General features: G+C 41.3%; 1 protein-coding gene across 1 annotated transcript; it reads right to left on the minus strand.

Moving 5' to 3' along the window:
- Nucleotides 1-14,558: 14,558 nt before the first annotated feature.
- Nucleotides 14,559-18,177, minus strand: LOC118379581 (leucine-rich repeat-containing protein 10B-like). Its single transcript, XM_035766594.2, has one exon. It carries the CDS (start codon nucleotides 16,990-16,992, stop codon nucleotides 15,775-15,777), a length of 1,218 nt encoding a protein of 405 aa, XP_035622487.1. The 5' UTR covers nucleotides 16,993-18,177; the 3' UTR covers nucleotides 14,559-15,774.
- Nucleotides 18,178-19,722: the final 1,545 nt, after the last annotated feature.

Below are 19,722 nucleotides of genomic sequence, written 5' to 3' on the forward strand. Positions count from 1 at the left end.
TAGTTAGTTAGCGGACCGCCCGCTGTATTTTTGGTTAGTTAGTTAGCGGACCGCCCGCTGTATTTTTGGTTAGTTAGTTAGCGGACCACCCGCTGTATTTTTGGTTAGTTAGTTAGCGGACCACCCGCTGTATTTTTGGTTAGTTAGTTAGCGGACCACCCGCTGTATTTTTGGTTAGTTAGTTAGCGGACCACCCGCTGTATTTTTGGTTAGTTAGTTAGCGGACCACCCGCTGTATTTTTGGTTAGTTAGTTAGCGGACCACCCGCTGTATTTTTGGTTAGTTAGTTAAGGGACCACCCACTGTATGTTATTGGTTAGTTTGCTAGCGGTTATTGAAGCAGATAGACTAGTGTTTTTTGGATATTTATTATTTCTTTACTTGGGTCCAGCTCAGCAGCCCCTCCCCCCCTCCCGTTTACCGTGTGTTTAACAAATAAACCTGAAGTGTTTGATGGTAGGTTTAGGTTGTCTGTTGTTATTAGTTCTAAACCTTGTACGACAGCATGTCTTTTCCTTTTGGACAAAAACTATAAGAATATTCATGAAGTTATGAAAACTGGTTGTTTTGTAGATGTTGAACTTATAATATGGCTACTAATACTGGAAAAGCTAAATCAAAGTCCAAGTATACAGATTTGACGATATTCTTGCACGAAAAATGTAATATGAATGCAAATGTCTCCTTTACGATTTGCCCAAACGTACCTGGGTGACTTCACACTACATGTCATGTAGTTTGCTCATAATTCAAGTTACAACCAGAACTGGGACCGGACGAACTGGGGCGAACTAGGACCAGACGAACTGGGATGAACTGGGACAAACTGGGACCAGACGAACTGGGACCGGACGGACTGGGACGAACTGGGACCGGACGGACTGGGACGAACTGGGACCGGACGAACTGGGACGAATTGGGACCAGACGAACTGGGACGAATTGGGAACGAACTATGACCTTTCCCTTGCATGTCAAAGATGGTGGCAGAAAAAGACCTGTTGTTTTTTCTTCTTTTGTATTTTCTTCTACCAGATCTATTGTGTTATATTCTCCTACATTCAACTCACATTTACACAAACTTCAAAGTGTTTCCTTTACATTGGTATCAATAATATGCATATCCTTGCTTTAGATCCTGAGCTACAGGCAGTTAGATTTGGGTATGTCATTTTAGGTGAAAATTAAGTAAGCATTTCACTGTCAGGTCTACTACACCTGTTGTATTCAGCATTTCACTGTCAGGTCTACTACACCTGTTGTATTCAGCATTTCACTGTCAGGTCTACTACACCTGTTGTATTCAGCATTTCACTGTCAGGTCTACTACACCTGTTGTTTTCAGCATTTCACTGTCAGGTCTACTACACCTGTTGTATTCAGCATTTCACTGTCAGGTCTACTACACCTGTTGTATTCAGCATTTCACTGTCAGGTCTACTACACCTGTTGTATTCAGCATTTCACTGTCAGGTCTACTACACCTGTTGTATTCAGCATTTCACTGTCAGGTCTACTACACCTGTTGTATTCAGCATTTCACTGTAAGGTCTACTACACCTGTTGTATTCAGCATTTCACTGTAAGGTCTACTACACCTGTTGTATTCAGCATTTCACTGTCAGGTCTACTACACCTGTTGTATTCGGCGCATGTGACAAATACGATTTGATTTGTTATTGTAACAAGAGAATGTGAGATGAAAAATGTGTTTTCATTGGTTACCTGTTTTTAAAATTGAGGCGAAATACAAGTACACAAAACGTAACACCGAAAATGACTTGGACAACATTGTTGATTGTCATAGCTGAGTGTGGCTCTGTTTGCTAAGTGACTGTTTCTCACACCAGAGACCCGGGTTTGTAACCGGGTCCTGACTTGGACAACATCGTTGATTGTCATAGCTGAGTGTGGCTCTGGATCCTAGATCATTTCTTTAATGAGTTTCTTTCTGAAGAAAGAATCTGTGTCCCATATGGCACCCTATTCCCTATGAATGGCCTATACGGTTCTGGTCAAAAGCAGTGCACTATATAGGGAGTAGTGTGCAATTTGGGATGCACTCAAAGACATCGTTGGAATGAAATACGACGAGGAGGAGGTTATATTATTTCCACTAGTGAACTAAATGCTGTAGATCTATGTTGCTGGTCCAATTACAGTAGTCTACCCCTATTCCCTAGATACAGTTGAAGTCAAAGTTTACATTCACTTAGTCATTAAAACTTGTTTTTCAACCACTACACAAATTTCTTGTTAACAAACTACCAGTTTTGACAAGTCTGTTAGGACATCTACTTTGTGCATGACACAAGTCATTTTTCCAACAATTGTTTACAGACAGATTAGTTCACACTGTATCACAATTCCAGTGGGTCAGAAGTTTATATACACTAAGTTGACTGTGCCTTTAAACAACTTGGAAAATTCCAGAAAATTATATCATGGCTTTAGAAGCTCCTGATAGGCTAATTTATATAATTTGAGTCAATTGTAGATGTACATGTGGATGTATTTCAAGGCCAACCTTCAAACTCAGTGCCTCTTTGCTTGACATCATGGGAAAATCAAAAGAAATCAGCCAAGACCTCAGAAAAAAATTGTAGACCTCCACAAGTCTGGTTCATCCTTGGGAGCAATTTCCAAACGCCTGAAGGTACCACATTCATCTGTACAAACAATAGTAAACAAGTGTAAACACCATGGGACCACGCAGCCGTCATACCGCTCAGGAAGGAGACGCGTTCTGTCTCCTAGAGATGAATGTACTTTGGTGTGAAAAGTGCAAATCAATCCCAGAACAACAGCAAAGGACTTTGTGAAGATACTGGAGGAAACAGGTACAAAAGTATCTATATCCACATTAAAACGAGTCCTAATTCGACATAACCTGAAAGGCCGCTCAGCAAGGAAGAAGCCACTGCTCCAAAACCACCATTAAAAAGCCAGACTACGGTTTGCAACTGCATATGGGGACAAAGATCGTACATTTGGGAGAAATGTGCTCTGGTCTGATGAAACAAAAATATAACTGTTTGGCCATAATGACCATCGTTATGTTTGGAGGTAAAAGGGGGAGGCTTGCAAGCCGAAGAACACCATCCCAACCGTGAAGCACGGGGGTGGCAGCATCATGTTGTGGGGGTGCTTTGGGGCAGGAGGGACTGGTGCACTTCACAAAATAGATGGCATCATGAGGATGGAAAGTTATGTGGATATATTGAAGCATCTCAATACATCAGTCAGGAAATTAAAGCTTGGTGACAAATGGGTCTTCCAAATGGACAACGAACCCAAGCATACTTCCAAAGTTGTGGCAAAATGGCATGAGGACAACAAAGTCAAGGTATTGGAGTGGCCATCACAAAGCCCTGACCTCAATCCTACAGAAAATTTGTTGGCAGAACTGAAAAAGCTTGTGGGCCAAAATTCACCCAACTTATTGTGGGAAGTTTGTGGAAGGCTTTTTTTTTGTGTGTGAAGAGATTTTTACCTTATCAGCTCGGAGATTCGATCAAGCAACCTTTCGGTTACTGGCCCAACGCTCGAACCACTAGGCTACCTCCCATCATCAAAGGTAGTGCACTATATAGGAAAAAAGGTGTCATTTGGAACTCATTCTAAGTACGATATAGATGGGATGAGCAGGGGCATCAATTGCACAATATAAAGAAGTGCACTACAAAAGTAGTATGGTTCCATGTAGGATGCATTATATAGGGCCCCATTTAGAATGCATTATATAGGGTTCCATTTAGAATGCATTATATAGGGTTCCATTTAGAACTCATTACATAGAGTTCCATTTAGAACTCATTATATAGAGTTCCATTTAGAATGCATTATATAGGGTTCCATTTAGAAGTCATTAGATGGGGTTCCATTTAGAACACACATTTTGTGTTCCATTTAGAACACAATATACAGGGTTCCATTTAGAACGCATTATATAGGGTTCCATTTTGAACTCATTATATAGGGTTCCATTTAGAACTCATTAAATAGGGTTCCATTTAGAACTCATTATATAGGGTTACATTTAGAACGCATTATATAGGGTTACATTTAGAACTCATTATATAGGGTTCCATTTAGAACACACTTTTTTTGTGTTCCATTTAGAACACAATATACAGAGTTCCATTTAGAATGCATTATATAGGGTTCCATTTAGAACTCATTACATAGGGTTCCATTGAGAACTCATTATATAGGGTTCCATTTAGAACTCATTATATAGGGTTCCATTTAGAACTCATTATATAGGGTTCCATTTAGAACTCATTATATAGGGTTCCCTTTAGAACTCATTATATAGGGTTCCCTTTAGAACTCATTAAATAGGGTTACATTTAGAACTCATTATATAGGGTTCCATTTAGAACACACTTTTTTTGTGTTCCATTTAGAACACAATATACAGAGTTCCATTATGAATGCATTATATAGGGTTCCATTGAGAACTCATTATATAGGGTTCCATTGAGAACTCATTATATAGGGTTCCATTTAGAACTCATTATATAGGGTTCCATTTAGAACTCATTATATAGGGTTCCATTTTGAACTCATTATATAGGGTTCCCTTTAGAACTCATTATATAGGGTTCCCTTTAGAACTCATTAAATAGGGTTCCATTTAGAACTCATTATATAGGGTTCCATTTAGAACACACTTTTTGTGTTCCATTTAGAACACAATATACAGAGTTCCATTTAGAATGCATTATATAGGGTTCCATTTAGAACTCATTACATAGGGTTACATTTAGAACTCATTATATAGAGTTCCATTTAGAACGCATTATATAGAGTTCCATTTAGAACGCATTATATAGGGTTCCATTTAGAACTCATTATATAGGGTTCCATTTAGAACACACTTTTTGTGTTCCATTTAGAACACAATATACAGAGTTCCATTTAGAATGCATTATATAGGGTTCCATTTAGAACTCATTACATAGGGTTACATTTAGAACTCATTATATAGAGTTCCATTTAGAACGCATTATATAGAGTTCCATTTAGAACGCATTATATAGGGTTCCATTTAGAACTCATTATATAGGGTTCCATTTAGAACTCATTATATAGGGTTCCATTGAGAACTCATTATATAGGGTTCCATTTAGAACTCATTATATAGGGTTCCATTTAGAACGCATTATATAGAGTTCCATTTAGAACGCATTATATAGGGTTCCATTGAGAACTCATTATATAGGGTTCCATTTAGAACTCATTATATAGGGTTCCATTTAGAACACACTTTTTGTGTTCCATTTAGAACACAATATACAGAGTTCCATTTAGAATGCATTATATAGGGTTCCATTGAGAACTCATTATATAGGGTTCCATTTAGAACTCATTACATAGGGTTACATTTAGAACTCATTATATAGAGTTCCATTTAGAACTCATTATATAGGGTTCCATTTTGAACTCATTATATAGGGTTCCCTTTAGAACTCATTATATAGGGTTCCCTTTAGAACTCATTAAATAGGGTTCCATTTAGAACTCATTATATAGGGTTCCATTTAGAACACACTTTTTGTGTTCCATTTAGAACACAATATACAGAGTTCCATTTAGAATGCATTATATAGGGTTCCATTTAGAACTCATTACATAGGGTTACATTTAGAACTCATTATATAGAGTTCCATTTAGAACGCATTATATAGGGTTCCATTGAGAACTCATTATATAGGGTTCCATTTAGAACGCATTATATAGGGTTCCATTTAGAACTCATTAGATAGGGTTCCATTTAGAACGCATTATATAGGGTTCCATTTAGAACGCATTATATAGGGTTCCATTTAGAACTCATTAGATAGGGTTCCATTTAGAACTCATTATATAGGGTTCCATTTAGAACACACTTTTTTGTGTTCCATTTAGAACACAATATACAGAGTTCCATTTAGAATGCATTATATAGGGTTCCATTTAGAACTCATTACATAGGGTTACATTTAGAACACACTTTTTGTGTTCCATTTAGAACTCATTATATAGGGTTCCATTTAGAACACACTTTTTGTGTTCCATTTAGAACACAATATACAGAGTTCCATTTAGAATGCATTATATAGGGTTCCATTTAGAACACTTTTTTGTGATCCATTTAGAACACAATATACAGAGTTCCATTTAGAATGCATTATATAGGGTTCCATTTAGAACTCATTATATAGGGTTCCATTTTGAACTCATTATATAGGGTTCCCTTTAGAACTCATTATATAGGGTTCCCTTTTCATTAAATAGGGTTCCATTTAGAACTCATTATATAGGGTTCCATTTAGAACACACTTTTTGTGTTCCATTTAGAACAGAGTTCCATTTAGAATGCATTATATAGGGTTCCATTTAGAACTCATTACATAGGGTTACATTTAGAACTCATTATATAGAGTTCCATTTAGAACGCATTATATAGAGTTCCATTTAGAACGCATTATATAGGGTTCCATTTAGAACTCATTATATAGGGTTCCATTTAGAACACACTTTTTGTGTTCCATTTAGAACACAATATACAGAGTTCCATTTAGAATGCATTATATAGGGTTCCATTTAGAACTCATTACATAGGGTTACATTTAGAACTCATTATATAGAGTTCCATTTAGAATATAGAGTTCCATTTAGAACGCATTATATAGGGTTCCATTTAGAACTCATTATATAGGGTTCCATTTAGAACTCATTATATAGGGTTCCATTGAGAACTCATTATATAGGGTTCCATTTAGAACTCATTATATAGGGTTCCATTTAGAACGCATTATATAGAGTTCCATTTAGAACTTATATAGGGTTCCATTGAGAACTCATTATATAGGGTTCCATTTAGAACTCATTATATAGGGTTCCATTTAGAACACACTTTTTGTGTTCCATTTAGAACACAATATACAGAGTTCCATTGAGAACTCATTATATAGGGTTCCATTGAGAACTCATTATATAGGGTTCCATTTAGAACTCATTACATAGGGTTACATTTAGAACTCATTATATAGAGTTCCATTTAGAACTCATTATATAGGGTTCCATTTTGAACTCATTATATAGGGTTCCCTTTAGAACTCATTATATAGGGTTCCCTTTAGAACTCATTAAATAGGGTTCCATTTAGAACTCATTATATAGGGTTCCATTTAGAACACACTTTTTGTGTTCCATTTAGAACACAATATACAGAGTTCCATTTAGAATGCATTATATAGGGTTCCATTTAGAACTCATTACATAGGTTACATTTAGAACTCATTATATAGAGTTCCATTTAGAACGCACATATAGGGTTCCATTGAGAACTCATTATATAGGGTTCCATTTAGAACGCATTATATAGGGTTCCATTTAGAACTCATTAGATAGGGTTCCATTTAGAACGCATTATATAGGGTTCCATTTAGAACGCATTATATAGGGTTCCATTTAGAACTCATTAGATAGGGTTCCATTTAGAACTCATTATATAGGGTTCCATTTAGAACACACTTTTTTGTGTTCCATTTAGAACACAATATACAGAGTTCCATTTAGAATGCATTATATAGGGTTCCATTTAGAACTCATTACATAGGGTTACATTTAGAACACACTTTTTGTGTTCCATTTAGAACTCATTATATAGGGTTCCATTTAGAACACACTTTTTGTGTTCCATTTAGAACACAATATACAGAGTTCCATTTAGAATGCATTATATAGGGTTCCATTTAGAACACTTTTTTGTGATCCATTTAGAACACAATATACAGAGTTCCATTTAGAATGCATTATATAGGGTTCCATTTAGAATGCATTATATAGGGTTCCATTTAGAACACTTTTTTGTGATCCATTTAGAACACAATATACAGAGTTCCATTATGAATGCATTATATAGGGTTCCATTTAGAACTCATTACATAGGGTTACATTTAGAACTCATTATATAGGGTTCCATTTAGAACTCATTATATAGAGTTCCATTTAGAACTCATTATATAGGGTTCCATTTAGAACTCATTATATAGGGTTCCATTTAGAACACTTTTTTGTGATCCATTTAGAACACAATATACAGAGTTCCATTTAGAATGCATTATATAGGGTTCCATTTAGAATGCATTATATAGGGTTCCATTTAGAACTCATTATATAGGGTTCCATTTAGAACTCATTATATAGGGTTCCATTTAGAACTCAATATATAGGGTTCCATTTAGAACTCATTACATAGGGTTCCATTTAGAACTCATTATATAGGGTTCCAATTAGAACACACTTTTTTGTGTTCCATTTAGAACGCATTATATAGGGTTCCATTTAGAACTCATTATATAGAGTTCCATTTAGAACTCATTATATAGGGTTCCATTTAGAACTCATTAGATAGGGTTCCATTTAGAACTCATTATATAGGGTTCCATTTAGAACACACTTTTTGTGTTCCATTTAGAACTCATTATATAGGGTTCCATTTAGAACACACTTTTTGTGTTCCATTTAGAACACAATATACAGAGTTCCATTTAGAATGCATTATATAGGGTTCCATTTAGAACTCATTACATAGGGATACATTTAGAACACACTTTTTGTGTTCCATTTAGAACTCATTATATAGGGTTCCATTTAGAACACACTTTTTGTGTTCCATTTAGAACACAATATACAGAGTTCCATTTAGAACTCATTATATAGAGTTCCATTTAGAACTCATTATATAGGGTTCCATTTAGAACTCATTATATAGGGTTCCATTTAGAACACACTTTTTGTGTTCCATTTAGAACTCATTATATAGGGTTCCATTTAGAACACACTTTTTGCGTTCCATTTAGAACACAATATACAGAGTTCCATTTAGAATGCATTATATAGGGTTCCATTTAGAACACTTTTTTGTGATCCATTTAGAACACAATATACAGAGTTCCATTTAGAATGCATTATATAGGGTTCCATTTAGAATGCATTATATAGGGTTCCATTTAGAACACTTTTTTGTGATCCATTTAGAACACAATATACAGAGTTCCATTATGAATGCATTATATAGGGTTCCATTTAGAACTCATTACATAGGGTTACATTTAGAACTCATTATATAGGGTTCCATTTAGAACTCATTATATAGGGTTCCATTTAGAACTCATTATATAGGGTTCCATTTAGAACTCATTATATAGGGTTCCATTTAGAACACTTTTTTGTGATCCATTTAGAACACAATATACAGAGTTCCATTTAGAATGCATTATATAGGGTTCCATTTAGAATGCATTATATAGGGTTCCATTTAGAACTCATTATATAGGGTTCCATTTAGAACTCATTATATAGGGTTCCATTTAGAACTCATTACATAGGGTTCCATTTAGAACTCATTATATAGGGTTCCAATTAGAACACACTTTTTTGTGTTCCATTTAGAACGCATTATATAGGGTTCCATTTAGAACTCATTATATAGAGTTCCATTTAGAACTCATTATATAGGGTTCCATTTAGAACTCATTAGATAGGGTTCCATTTAGAACTCATTATATAGGGTTCCATTTAGAACACACTTTTTGTGTTCCATTTAGAACTCATTATATAGGGTTCCATTTAGAACACACTTTTTGTGTTCCATTTAGAACACAATATACAGAGTTCCATTTAGAATGCATTATATAGGGTTCCATTTAGAACTCATTACATAGGGATACATTTAGAACACACTTTTTGTGTTCCATTTAGAACTCATTATATAGGGTTCCATTTAGAACACACTTTTTGTGTTCCATTTAGAACACAATATACAGAGTTCCATTTAGAACTCATTATATAGGGTTCCATTTAGAACTCATTATATAGGGTTCCATTTAGAACACTTTTTTGTGATCCATTTAGAACACAATATACAGAGTTCCATTTAGAATGCATTATATAGGGTTCCATTTAGAACTCATTATATAGGGTTCCATTTAGAACTCATTATATAGGGTTCCATTTAGAACTCATTATATAGGGTTCCATTTAGAACTCATTATATAGGGTTCCATTTAGAACTCATTATATAGGGTTCCATTTAGAACTCATTATATAGGGTTCCAATTAGAACACACGTTTTTGTGTTCCATTTAGAACGCATTATATAGGGTTCCATTTAGAACTCATTATATAGAGTTCCATTTAGAACTCATTATATAGGGTTCCATTTAGAACTCATTATATAGGGTTCCATTTAGAACTCATTATATAGGGTTCCATTTAGAACTCATTATATAGGGTTCCATTTAGAACTCATTATATAGGGTTACATTTAGAACTCATTATATAGGGTTCCATTTAGAACGCATTATATAGGGTTCCATTTAGAACTCATTATATAGGGTTCCATTTAGAACGCATTATATAGGGTTACATTTAGAACGCACTATATAGGGTTCCATTTAGAACTCATTATATAGGGTTCCATTTAGAACGCATTATATAGGGTTCCATTTAGAACTCATTATATAGGGTTCCATTTAGAACACATTATATAGGGTTCCATTTAGAACTCATTTTATAGGGTTACATTTAGACCTTTCAAAAGATCCTGTGAGCCTTAGAAAGTCAAGATAGTGGGTTCAAATCCTGTGGGATCTGACAAGTAAACTGTAAACTGATGAGTAATCTGACTACCATTCTGACTAGTAATCTGACTAGTAATCCGACAAGTAATCTGACTAGTAATCTGACTAGTAATCCGACAAGTAAACTGACAGCACAGCAACAGCATGCCGTCTGCTAAATGACTTAAATAAATTAAATTAAATAAATGAACAATACTCATGCCAGTCACAGCAACAGTCCTATACAATACTCATGCCAGTCACAATGTGGACACAGTGGATGAATAAGAGACACATTTAAATACCATCTGTAGACGCATGTCTGAAACTGTAGGCACCATCAGTATGTTGACAAGATCAGGACACTGTTAGAACCAGGTATAAATGGGGCTAGAGAGACAGGACAGAGGTGCTGGTAGAGAAGGAAGACCAACAGAAAGAACCGGGACAGTATTCACTAAAGTGTCTCCGAATCGGAGTGCGCTGAGCTAACGTTCATGTATTATTCATTATGATTTAACAGGAAAAGATCCACATTAGCACTCGTAGTCTGAGACACTTTGTGACGTTTTGTGAATTTCGGGCCCTGGAATAAAATAAGGAAAGGAATTTCTTAATAACTCATAATAACTCATCAGGGGTCAGATGTGATGCTGGTTGACCTATGACCCTCTCCTGTGAGTGCATTGTTGTGTTCTATTTGGATAAACCCTATTACCTATGTAGTGCACTACTTTGGACCAGGGTACAGAGGGAATAGGGCTCAGACTATCTAGTTAATAGTGCACTACTTTGGACCAGGGTACATAGGGAATAGGGCTCAGACTATCTAGTTAATAGTGCAGTACTTTGGACCAGGACAACAGGGAATAGGGCTCAGACTATCTAGTTAATAGTGCACTACTTTGGACCAGGACAACAGGGAATAGGGCTCAGACTATAGGGTGCTAGTTTGGATCCTTACTGTACCTCCATAGCGTCTCTCTACACTCCCTTGTTTTCTTGGTGACATTCCATCTCGTGTTTAAAACGTGTCTCCCTCAACGCCTTTTATGGAGAAGTACCACAAGCAACTATTCACCTCTCTCTCTCTCTCCCTCCCTCCCTCTATACCTCTCTCTCTCTCTCTCCTCCTGTCTCCCTCTATACCTCTCTCTCTCTCTCTCTATATCTCTCTCTCTCTCTCTCTATACCTCTCTCTCTCTATCGCTCTGTCTCTCTCTGTCCGAAGCAGCTACTAACCTCTCTCTCTCTCTCTCTCTCTCTCTCTCTCTCTCTTTCTCTCTCTCTTTCTCTCTCTCTCTCTCTCTCTCTCTCTCTCTCTCTCTCTCTCTCTCTCTCTCTCTCTCTCTCTCTGTCTGAGGCAGCTATTAACCTCTCTCTCTCTCTCTGTCTGAGGCAGCTATTAACCTCTCTCTCGCACGCGCGCTCTCTCTCTCTGTCCGAGGCAGCTATTAACCTCTCTCTCTCTCTCTCTCTCTCTCTCTCTCTCTCTCTTTCTCTCTCTCTCTCTCTCTCTCTCTCTCTCTCTCTCTCTCTCTCTGTCTGAGGCAGCTATTAATCTCTCTCTCGCACGCGCGCTCTCTCTCTCTGTCCGAGGCAGCTATTAACCTCTCTCTCTCTCTCTCTGTCTGAGGCAGCTATTAACCTCTCTCTCTCTCTCTCTCTCTCTCTCTCTCTCTCTCTCTCTCTCTCTCTCTCTCTCTCTCTCTCTGTCTGAGGCAGCTATTAACCTCTCTCTCGCGCGCGCGCTCTCTCTTTCTGTCCGAGGCAGCTATTAACCTCTCTCTCGCGCATGCGCTCTCTCTCTCTGTCCGAGGCAGCTATTAACCTCTCTCTCGCTCGCGCGCTCTCTCTCTCTTTCTCTCTCTGTCCGAGGCAGCTATTAACCTCTCTCTCTCTCTCTCTCCCTCTCTCTGTCCGAGGCAGCTATTAACCCCTCTCTCTCTCTCTCTGAGGTAGCTAATCACCCCTCTCTTCTCTCTCCCTTTCCCTATCCAATCCCCCCCCCCCCTCCCTTTGTCTCTTACCCTCGCTCTCTCTCTCCCTCTCTTTCTGTCTATCCCTCCCATCTCTCTTCCCCCCTCTCTCTCTTCCCTGTTCCCCCCTCTCTCTCTCTTGGCACAGTCATACCCAGGAGAGTACTGATAATACACTGCCACTGGCAGAAGGAAGGAGGGGGTGGAAGTCTTGTTAAGGATGGTAACGAATACTGTACAAATTATACTAATGGTATGTATACAGGCAAAGCCCACAGAGTCTCTGTCTTCAAACAAGACACAATGGTTGATAGAACCAACAAATAATGGACACATTTACAAAGACAGTGAGGGGAAAAAAATAGTTGGTTGTCTTTAATTACATGTGGCTGTTTTATATATTCCACTGACTAGGCCTCTATGGACCTACCTTGGATCAGATCTCTCCTGGTCCATGTAATCCGTTTTATCTTCAGAGTAGGAGTGCTGATCTAGGACCAGGTCACCTCTTCTCCATATAATCTGATACAATCTGATCTAGGACCAGGTCACCTCTTCTCCATATAATCTGATACTATCTGATCTAGGACCAGGTGACCCCTTCTCCATATAATCTGATACAATCTGATCTAGGACCAGGTCACCCCTTCTCCATATAATCTGATACAATCTGATCTAGGACCAGGTCACCCCTTCTCCATATAATCTGATACAATCTGATCTAGGACCAGGTCACCCCTTCTCCATATAATCTGATACTATCTGATCTAGGACCAGGTCACCCCTTCTCCATATAATCTGATACTATCTGATCTTGGACCAGGTCACCTCTTCTCCATATAATCTGATACAATCTGATCTAAATGGCTAATCTGATCCTAGATCAGCGCTCTTACTCTGATACTGGTCTCTGGTCTTCCTGGTGGTGTTCCAAATCACACCCTATTCACTATATAGTGTGCTACCCTATGGGGCCCTGGTCAAACGTAGTGCACTATATAGGGAATAGGGTGCCATTTGAAATGCTACCCTGGTCTGCCTGTGAATGAATCATTGACTCAGTCCAGACTGATAAACTCAATCATTATTTAATGAGGCGAGATTAGGTTTCCTTTGCACACATAACGAAATTGACCAAACAAACTGTATCACATTACAAGGTAATATGTTCACCCCACTTCAAAACGCATACACACACACACACACACACACACACACACACACACACACACACACACACACACACACACACACACACACACACACACACACACACACACACACACACACACACACAGCATCACCTGAGTCCTGCCACTTTGCAGAGTTGGCAAAGATGCCGCTGCCAGTCATCCATCCATCATCGATCCATCCTGTCTATCCATCATCCATCCATCCTGTCTATCCATCATCCATCCATCCATATATCCATCATCTATTCATCCATCCATCCTGTCTATCCATCATCCATCCATATATCCATCATCTATTCATCATCCATCCATCTATCCATCATCCATTCATCCTGCCTATCCATCATCCATCCATCATCCATCCATCCATCATCCATCCATCCTGCCTATCCATCATCCATCCATCCATCCTGTCTATCCATCATCCATCCATCCTGCCTATCCGTCATCCATCCATCCATTCATCCTGTCTATCCATCACCCATCCATCCTGTCTATCCATCATCCATCCATCCTGTCTATCCATCCTGTCTATCCATCATCCATCCATCATCCATCCATCCATCCATCCTGTCTATCCATCATCCATCCATCCATCCATCCATCATCCATCCGTCCATCCATCCTGTCTATCCATCATCCATCCATCTATCATCCATCCATCTATCCATCAGCCATCCATCCTGTCTATCCATCATCCATCCATCTATCATCCATCCATCTATCCATCAGCCATCCATCCTGTCTATCCATCATCCATCCATCCATCCATCCTGTCTATCCATCATCCATCCATCCATCCATCCTGTCTATCCATCATCCATCCATCCATCCATCCATCATCCATCCGTCCATCCATCCTGTCTATCCATCATCCATCCATCTATCATCCATCCATCTATCCATCAGCCATCCATCCTGTCTATCCATCATCCATCCATCCTGCCTATCCATCATCCATCCATCCATCATCCATTCATCCTGCCTATCCATCATCCATCCATCCATCCATCCATATATCATCCATCCATCCTGCCTATCCATCATCCATCCATGTATCCATCATCCATCCATCTATCCATCATCCATCCATCCATCCATCATTCATTCATTCATCCATCCATCATTCATCAACCCATCATCCATCAATCCAGCCAACCCTCCAGCCAGCCATCATCCATCCAGCCTTCATTCCCACACCGTGCAGTGCATTAAATATATCTTCACAGGTCAGTTAGAAAAACATCTAATGAGTCATTTAGTGGTCCTTCTGTAGCTCAGTTGGTAGAGCATGGCGCTTGTAACGCCAGGGTAGTGGGTTCGATCCCCGGGACCACCCATACGTAGAATGTATGCACACATGACTGTAAGTCGCTTTGGATAAAAGCGTCTGCTAAATGGCATTTTTTTTTTTTTTTTTTTTTTAGTGTCAGCCCTGTCCTAATGCTAACGACAGAGAGACAGAGAAAGTCACATATTACAGCCACAGGTTCAGGAGGCTAGTCATTAATTCATTTCACACAAGATTTACTAAAAGTTCAACAACCCTCTAGTTGGGCATTGGTATGACAGCTGGAGCTAAGAAAGGCAGAGGGAAACTATTTTGATAACCTTGCTAGATAATTCCTGGGTGTTTTTTCTTCACATCACCTCCTATAGCCCTGAGAGTGTTGCAGTAGTCTGAGACTGTGTCCGAGAGCGTCACATCTGTGATGGATTGTGGGTATATTGTGACTGACTTGACTGATCTACAAATAATTCTAAGTAGTGATTTATTTTGCAAGGTGACTTGTAAGATCAGTCCGTCACCTGCAATGTCTGCTGCAATTTCAAACAAGTCTAGACATAGGAGGGGAGGAGTCAGAGGCTTAGGTGAGGGGGAGTCAGAGGCTTAGGTGAGGGGGAGTCAGAGGCTTAGGTGAGGAGGAGTCAGAGGCTTAGGAGGGGAGGAGTCAGAGGCTTAGGAGGGGGAGAAGTTAGTCAGTCATCAATACCGACCCACTTGTCTTCCTGGTTCCTCTAGCTCCTCCCCCTCATCATACTCATAGTCTATATCTCCTCGTCCGTACTCCAACTCCCCGCCATCATACCCCTCCCCCTCACATATAAACTCCTTCTCGTATTCTATCCCCTCCAAGTCGTATTCAAGCCCCGCTCCGTAGTCGTTCAACGCCTTCTCTAACTCCGCCTCCATCTCCTTCTTCCTCCTCTCCTCCTCGGTTAGGGGCATGGCCTCGTCATGCTTGTGCCCTGCGTGCGACGCGCTGTTCTGTTTGGCCGTCTTTAGAATGCCCTGGATCACAGGCCCATCCCCGGCCAGCGCAGCCTCCTCCGCGTCCCTCGCCTCCTGCTCCTTCTTAGCCTTCCTGTCCACTCGGTCCTGCAGCTCCTCCTGGGCCCCCTCTCCCACCAGCAGCACCTCCTCCCCCACGCCGGGAGGCCCCTCCACTGGGTTGTGGTCATAGGAGAAGAGGCGGAGGGCGGGGAGCCGGCTCAGATTAGGGAACACCTCGATCTTGTTCTTGTCCAGGTCTAAGATCTCCAGATCCACCATGCGGAGTAAGACACGGGGGAAGTCGGTGAAACGGTTTCCGTAGAGCCACAGCCCTCGCAGAGCCTCCATACGCCACAGGTCCGGGGGCAGAGTCCGCAGCCTGTTGTCCCCCATCTGGAGGGACCTGAGGTGGGGTAAGTCGTAGAGCTGGCGGGGGAAGCGTGTGAAATAGTTGCTCTCCATCCAGAGGCAGCGAAGACTCTGAAGGTTGCGTAGCTCTGGAGGGAGAGACATCAGGCGGTTAGAGCCCAGGTAGAGACGTGTCAGGTTACGGAGCTGACAGATGGCCAACGGGACGTTCTCCATCTTGTTGAAGTCTAGAGCCAGGATGCGGAGGCCCTTTAGTTGGACGATGTTCTCCGGGAGGGTCCGCAGACTGTTACGACACACATACAGCTTCTCCAGGTGACGTAGCCCACAGACCACACCGGGCAACCTGCGGAACTTTTTATAGCTCAGATCCAAGACGGGATCTCCGCTCGCCAGCATCTCCTCCACCCCTAGGGGCAGCTCGTCGTCTTCCATCTCCTCCTTCTTCTTCTTCCTTCTCCTCCTCTTCTCCTCCTCCATTACTTTCGCCTTCTCCGCATCCTTATCCTTCCCTTTCCCCTTCTCTTCCTCGTCCTCCTCCTTCCTGGAGGAGTTGCCCATGCCGTGCCCGTTGCTACGCCCGTTGCTACGCCCGTGGCCCGACAGCCTGCCGTTGGATACTGGCTGAGTCAGGATGGAATCAGGGGATGAGGCTGAAGCCTTGTCTTAAAATGGGGTTGGTGCTGAGACTGGGGCTCCAACACTGTCTGGGGCTGAGGCTGGGGCTTCAACACTGTCTGGGGCTGAGGCTGGGGCTGAGGCTTGGGCTGAGGCTGGGGCTGAGACTGGGGCTCCAACACTGTCTGGGGCTGAGGCTGAGGCTGAGGCTGAGGCTGAGGCTGGGGCTGGGGCTGGGGCTGAGGCTGAGGCTGGAGCTGAGGTTGGTCAAGATGGGACAGTGTCTGAGGACGTGTACGAGGCTGTATCTGGGGTCTGGGTCTGAGGCCGGTTCTGAGGCTCTACACCTGTATGACTATGGACTGTTGCTCTGAATCTGAACTGAGGCTGGGTTTGAAGATGGTCTGGTTGGGGCTGGTCTGGTTGGGGCTGGACTGGCTGTGACAGAGACTGTTGCTGGTTCTGAGACTGGTCAACCCGGTCGGAGGCTCCTACTCTGAACGGCTGGTGCTGGTCAGCCCGGTCGGAGGCTACTACTCTGAACTGTTGGAGAAAGGAGCCAGTGGCAGGACCCGCAGCAACAGGGGGCATTGTGTTCCTTAATAGGCCAGTGATTCCTCTCTGCTAATAGGTCCCTGACTACTCTGCTAATAGGCCAGTGATTCCTCTCTGCTAATAGGTCCCTGACTACTCTCTGCTAATAGGCCACTGACTACTCTCTGCTAATAGGCCAGTGATTCCTCTCTGCTAATAGGTCACTGACTACTCTCTGCTAATAGGTCCCTGACTACTCTCTGCTAATAGGTCCCTGACTACTCTCTGCTAATAGGTCCCTGACTACTCTCTGCTAATAGGCCAGTGATTCCTCTCTGCTAATAGGTCCCTGACTACTCTCTGCTAATAGGTCCCTGACTACTCTCTGCTAATAGGCCAGTGATTACTCTCTGCTAATAGGTCCCTGACTACTCTCTGCTAATAGGCCAGTGATTCCTCTCTGCTAATAGGTCCCTGACTACTCTCTGCTAATAGGCCACTGACTACTCTCTGCTAATAGGCCAGTGATTCCTCTCTGCTAATAGGTCCCTGACTACTCTCTGCTAATAGGTCCCTGACTACTCTCTGCTAATAGGTCCCTGACTACTCTCTGCTAATAGGCCAGCGATTACTCTCTGCTAATAGGTCCCTGACTACTCTCTGCTAATAGGCCAATGATTCCTCTCTGCTAATAGGTCCCTGACTACTCTCTGCTAATAGGTCCCTGACTACTCTCTGCTAATAGGCCAGTGATTCCTCTCTGCTAATAGGCCCCTGACTACTCTCTGCTAATAGGCCAGTGATTCCTCTCTGCTAATAGGTCCCTGACTACTCTCTGCTAATAGGTCCCTGACTACTCTCTGCTAATAGGCCAGTGATTCCTCTCTGCTAATAGGTCCCTGACTACTCTCTGCTAATAGGTCCCTGACTACTCTCTGCTAATAGGCCAGTGATTCCTCTCTGCTAATAGGCCAGTGATTCCTCTCTGCTAATAGGTCCTTGACTACTCTCTGCTAATAGGTCCCTGACTACTCTCTGCTAATAGGTCCCTGACTACTCTCTGGTAATAGGCCCCTGACCACCACACATTACATGAGATGTCAACTGACATCTATACATTACAATAATATTGATGGATTTGTAATTGATTATTTGATTATTATCAACAACCAAAAGCAGCTGAGTATTGATTAAAATAGTGGTGATAACAATTCACTCAACAATATAAAGCTGCATTTTTATGATACAAATAGTCCCTTTGTTTTGGGTCAGACAGAGCAGTCGACCAATGCAAATAAGACTATACATGTCTTCCCAGAACAGATCAAATGGTTCCACAAACTTCCAACAGATGCAGACTCGTCATTTTGGTATCCTATGTTCATTTGGAATGCTGTCCGCTTCAGTCGGCTACTTTACTCCATAGAAGTGTTCAGTAGATGTGTTCTCTGCCCTGTGTGACAGACGATAACCGCAGGCTCCAGACATTTCCTCCTAGATCAGCTTGAATTCTGCCCAACAGACGGAGCAGATGTCAGTGTCACCTGTTCCACGGATCTGATGATGTGAGGACGCAGTTTTCGGTCCGCATGGAAACGGTCTGATTTACGCTGGATGTCCTTTTCCGTGATGATTGTCCGGTTGGTCCATCGAGAGAGCAACTCGGAGCCCGGCGCGACGCGCAGACAGCTACGCAGCTGTGTGATGATGGTGATGTGTTGACCTGGCCAACGGCAAAGTGAAAAAGAAAAGCGAAGTCCACTTTGGTTCTCACTCACTCGCGCTTTGATGACAACGGTTGTGCACTTATTGCATTTTCGGCATCGTTAACGTTGTCATCTTGTTGCTCAAAGTCACGAGACCGTCGTCTGTTTACAAGATGGAGAATTTTCTATTGGCTACTATGAAAACTATCGGTTGCGCGCGGTCACTCGGTCCACTTCACTGTCGCCTCGGATTGTTAAAACTAGAGTATCCTGTTTCTCAAGTCTCGGCTGCTGGAGGTTTGAGGACAACGTTGACTTTGACTGTCTTCCCTCCCAAGCAACCGGAACTGAGGGACATGATCGAACATTGTCAAACATGTAAATCACATGGTTATAGAGAGAGAGGGAAAGAGGAGAGAGAGAAAGAGAGAGA

Source organism: Oncorhynchus keta, chromosome 26, assembly GCF_023373465.1.
Source record: "Oncorhynchus keta strain PuntledgeMale-10-30-2019 chromosome 26, Oket_V2, whole genome shotgun sequence".
Lineage (NCBI taxonomy): Eukaryota > Metazoa > Chordata > Actinopteri > Salmoniformes > Salmonidae > Oncorhynchus > Oncorhynchus keta.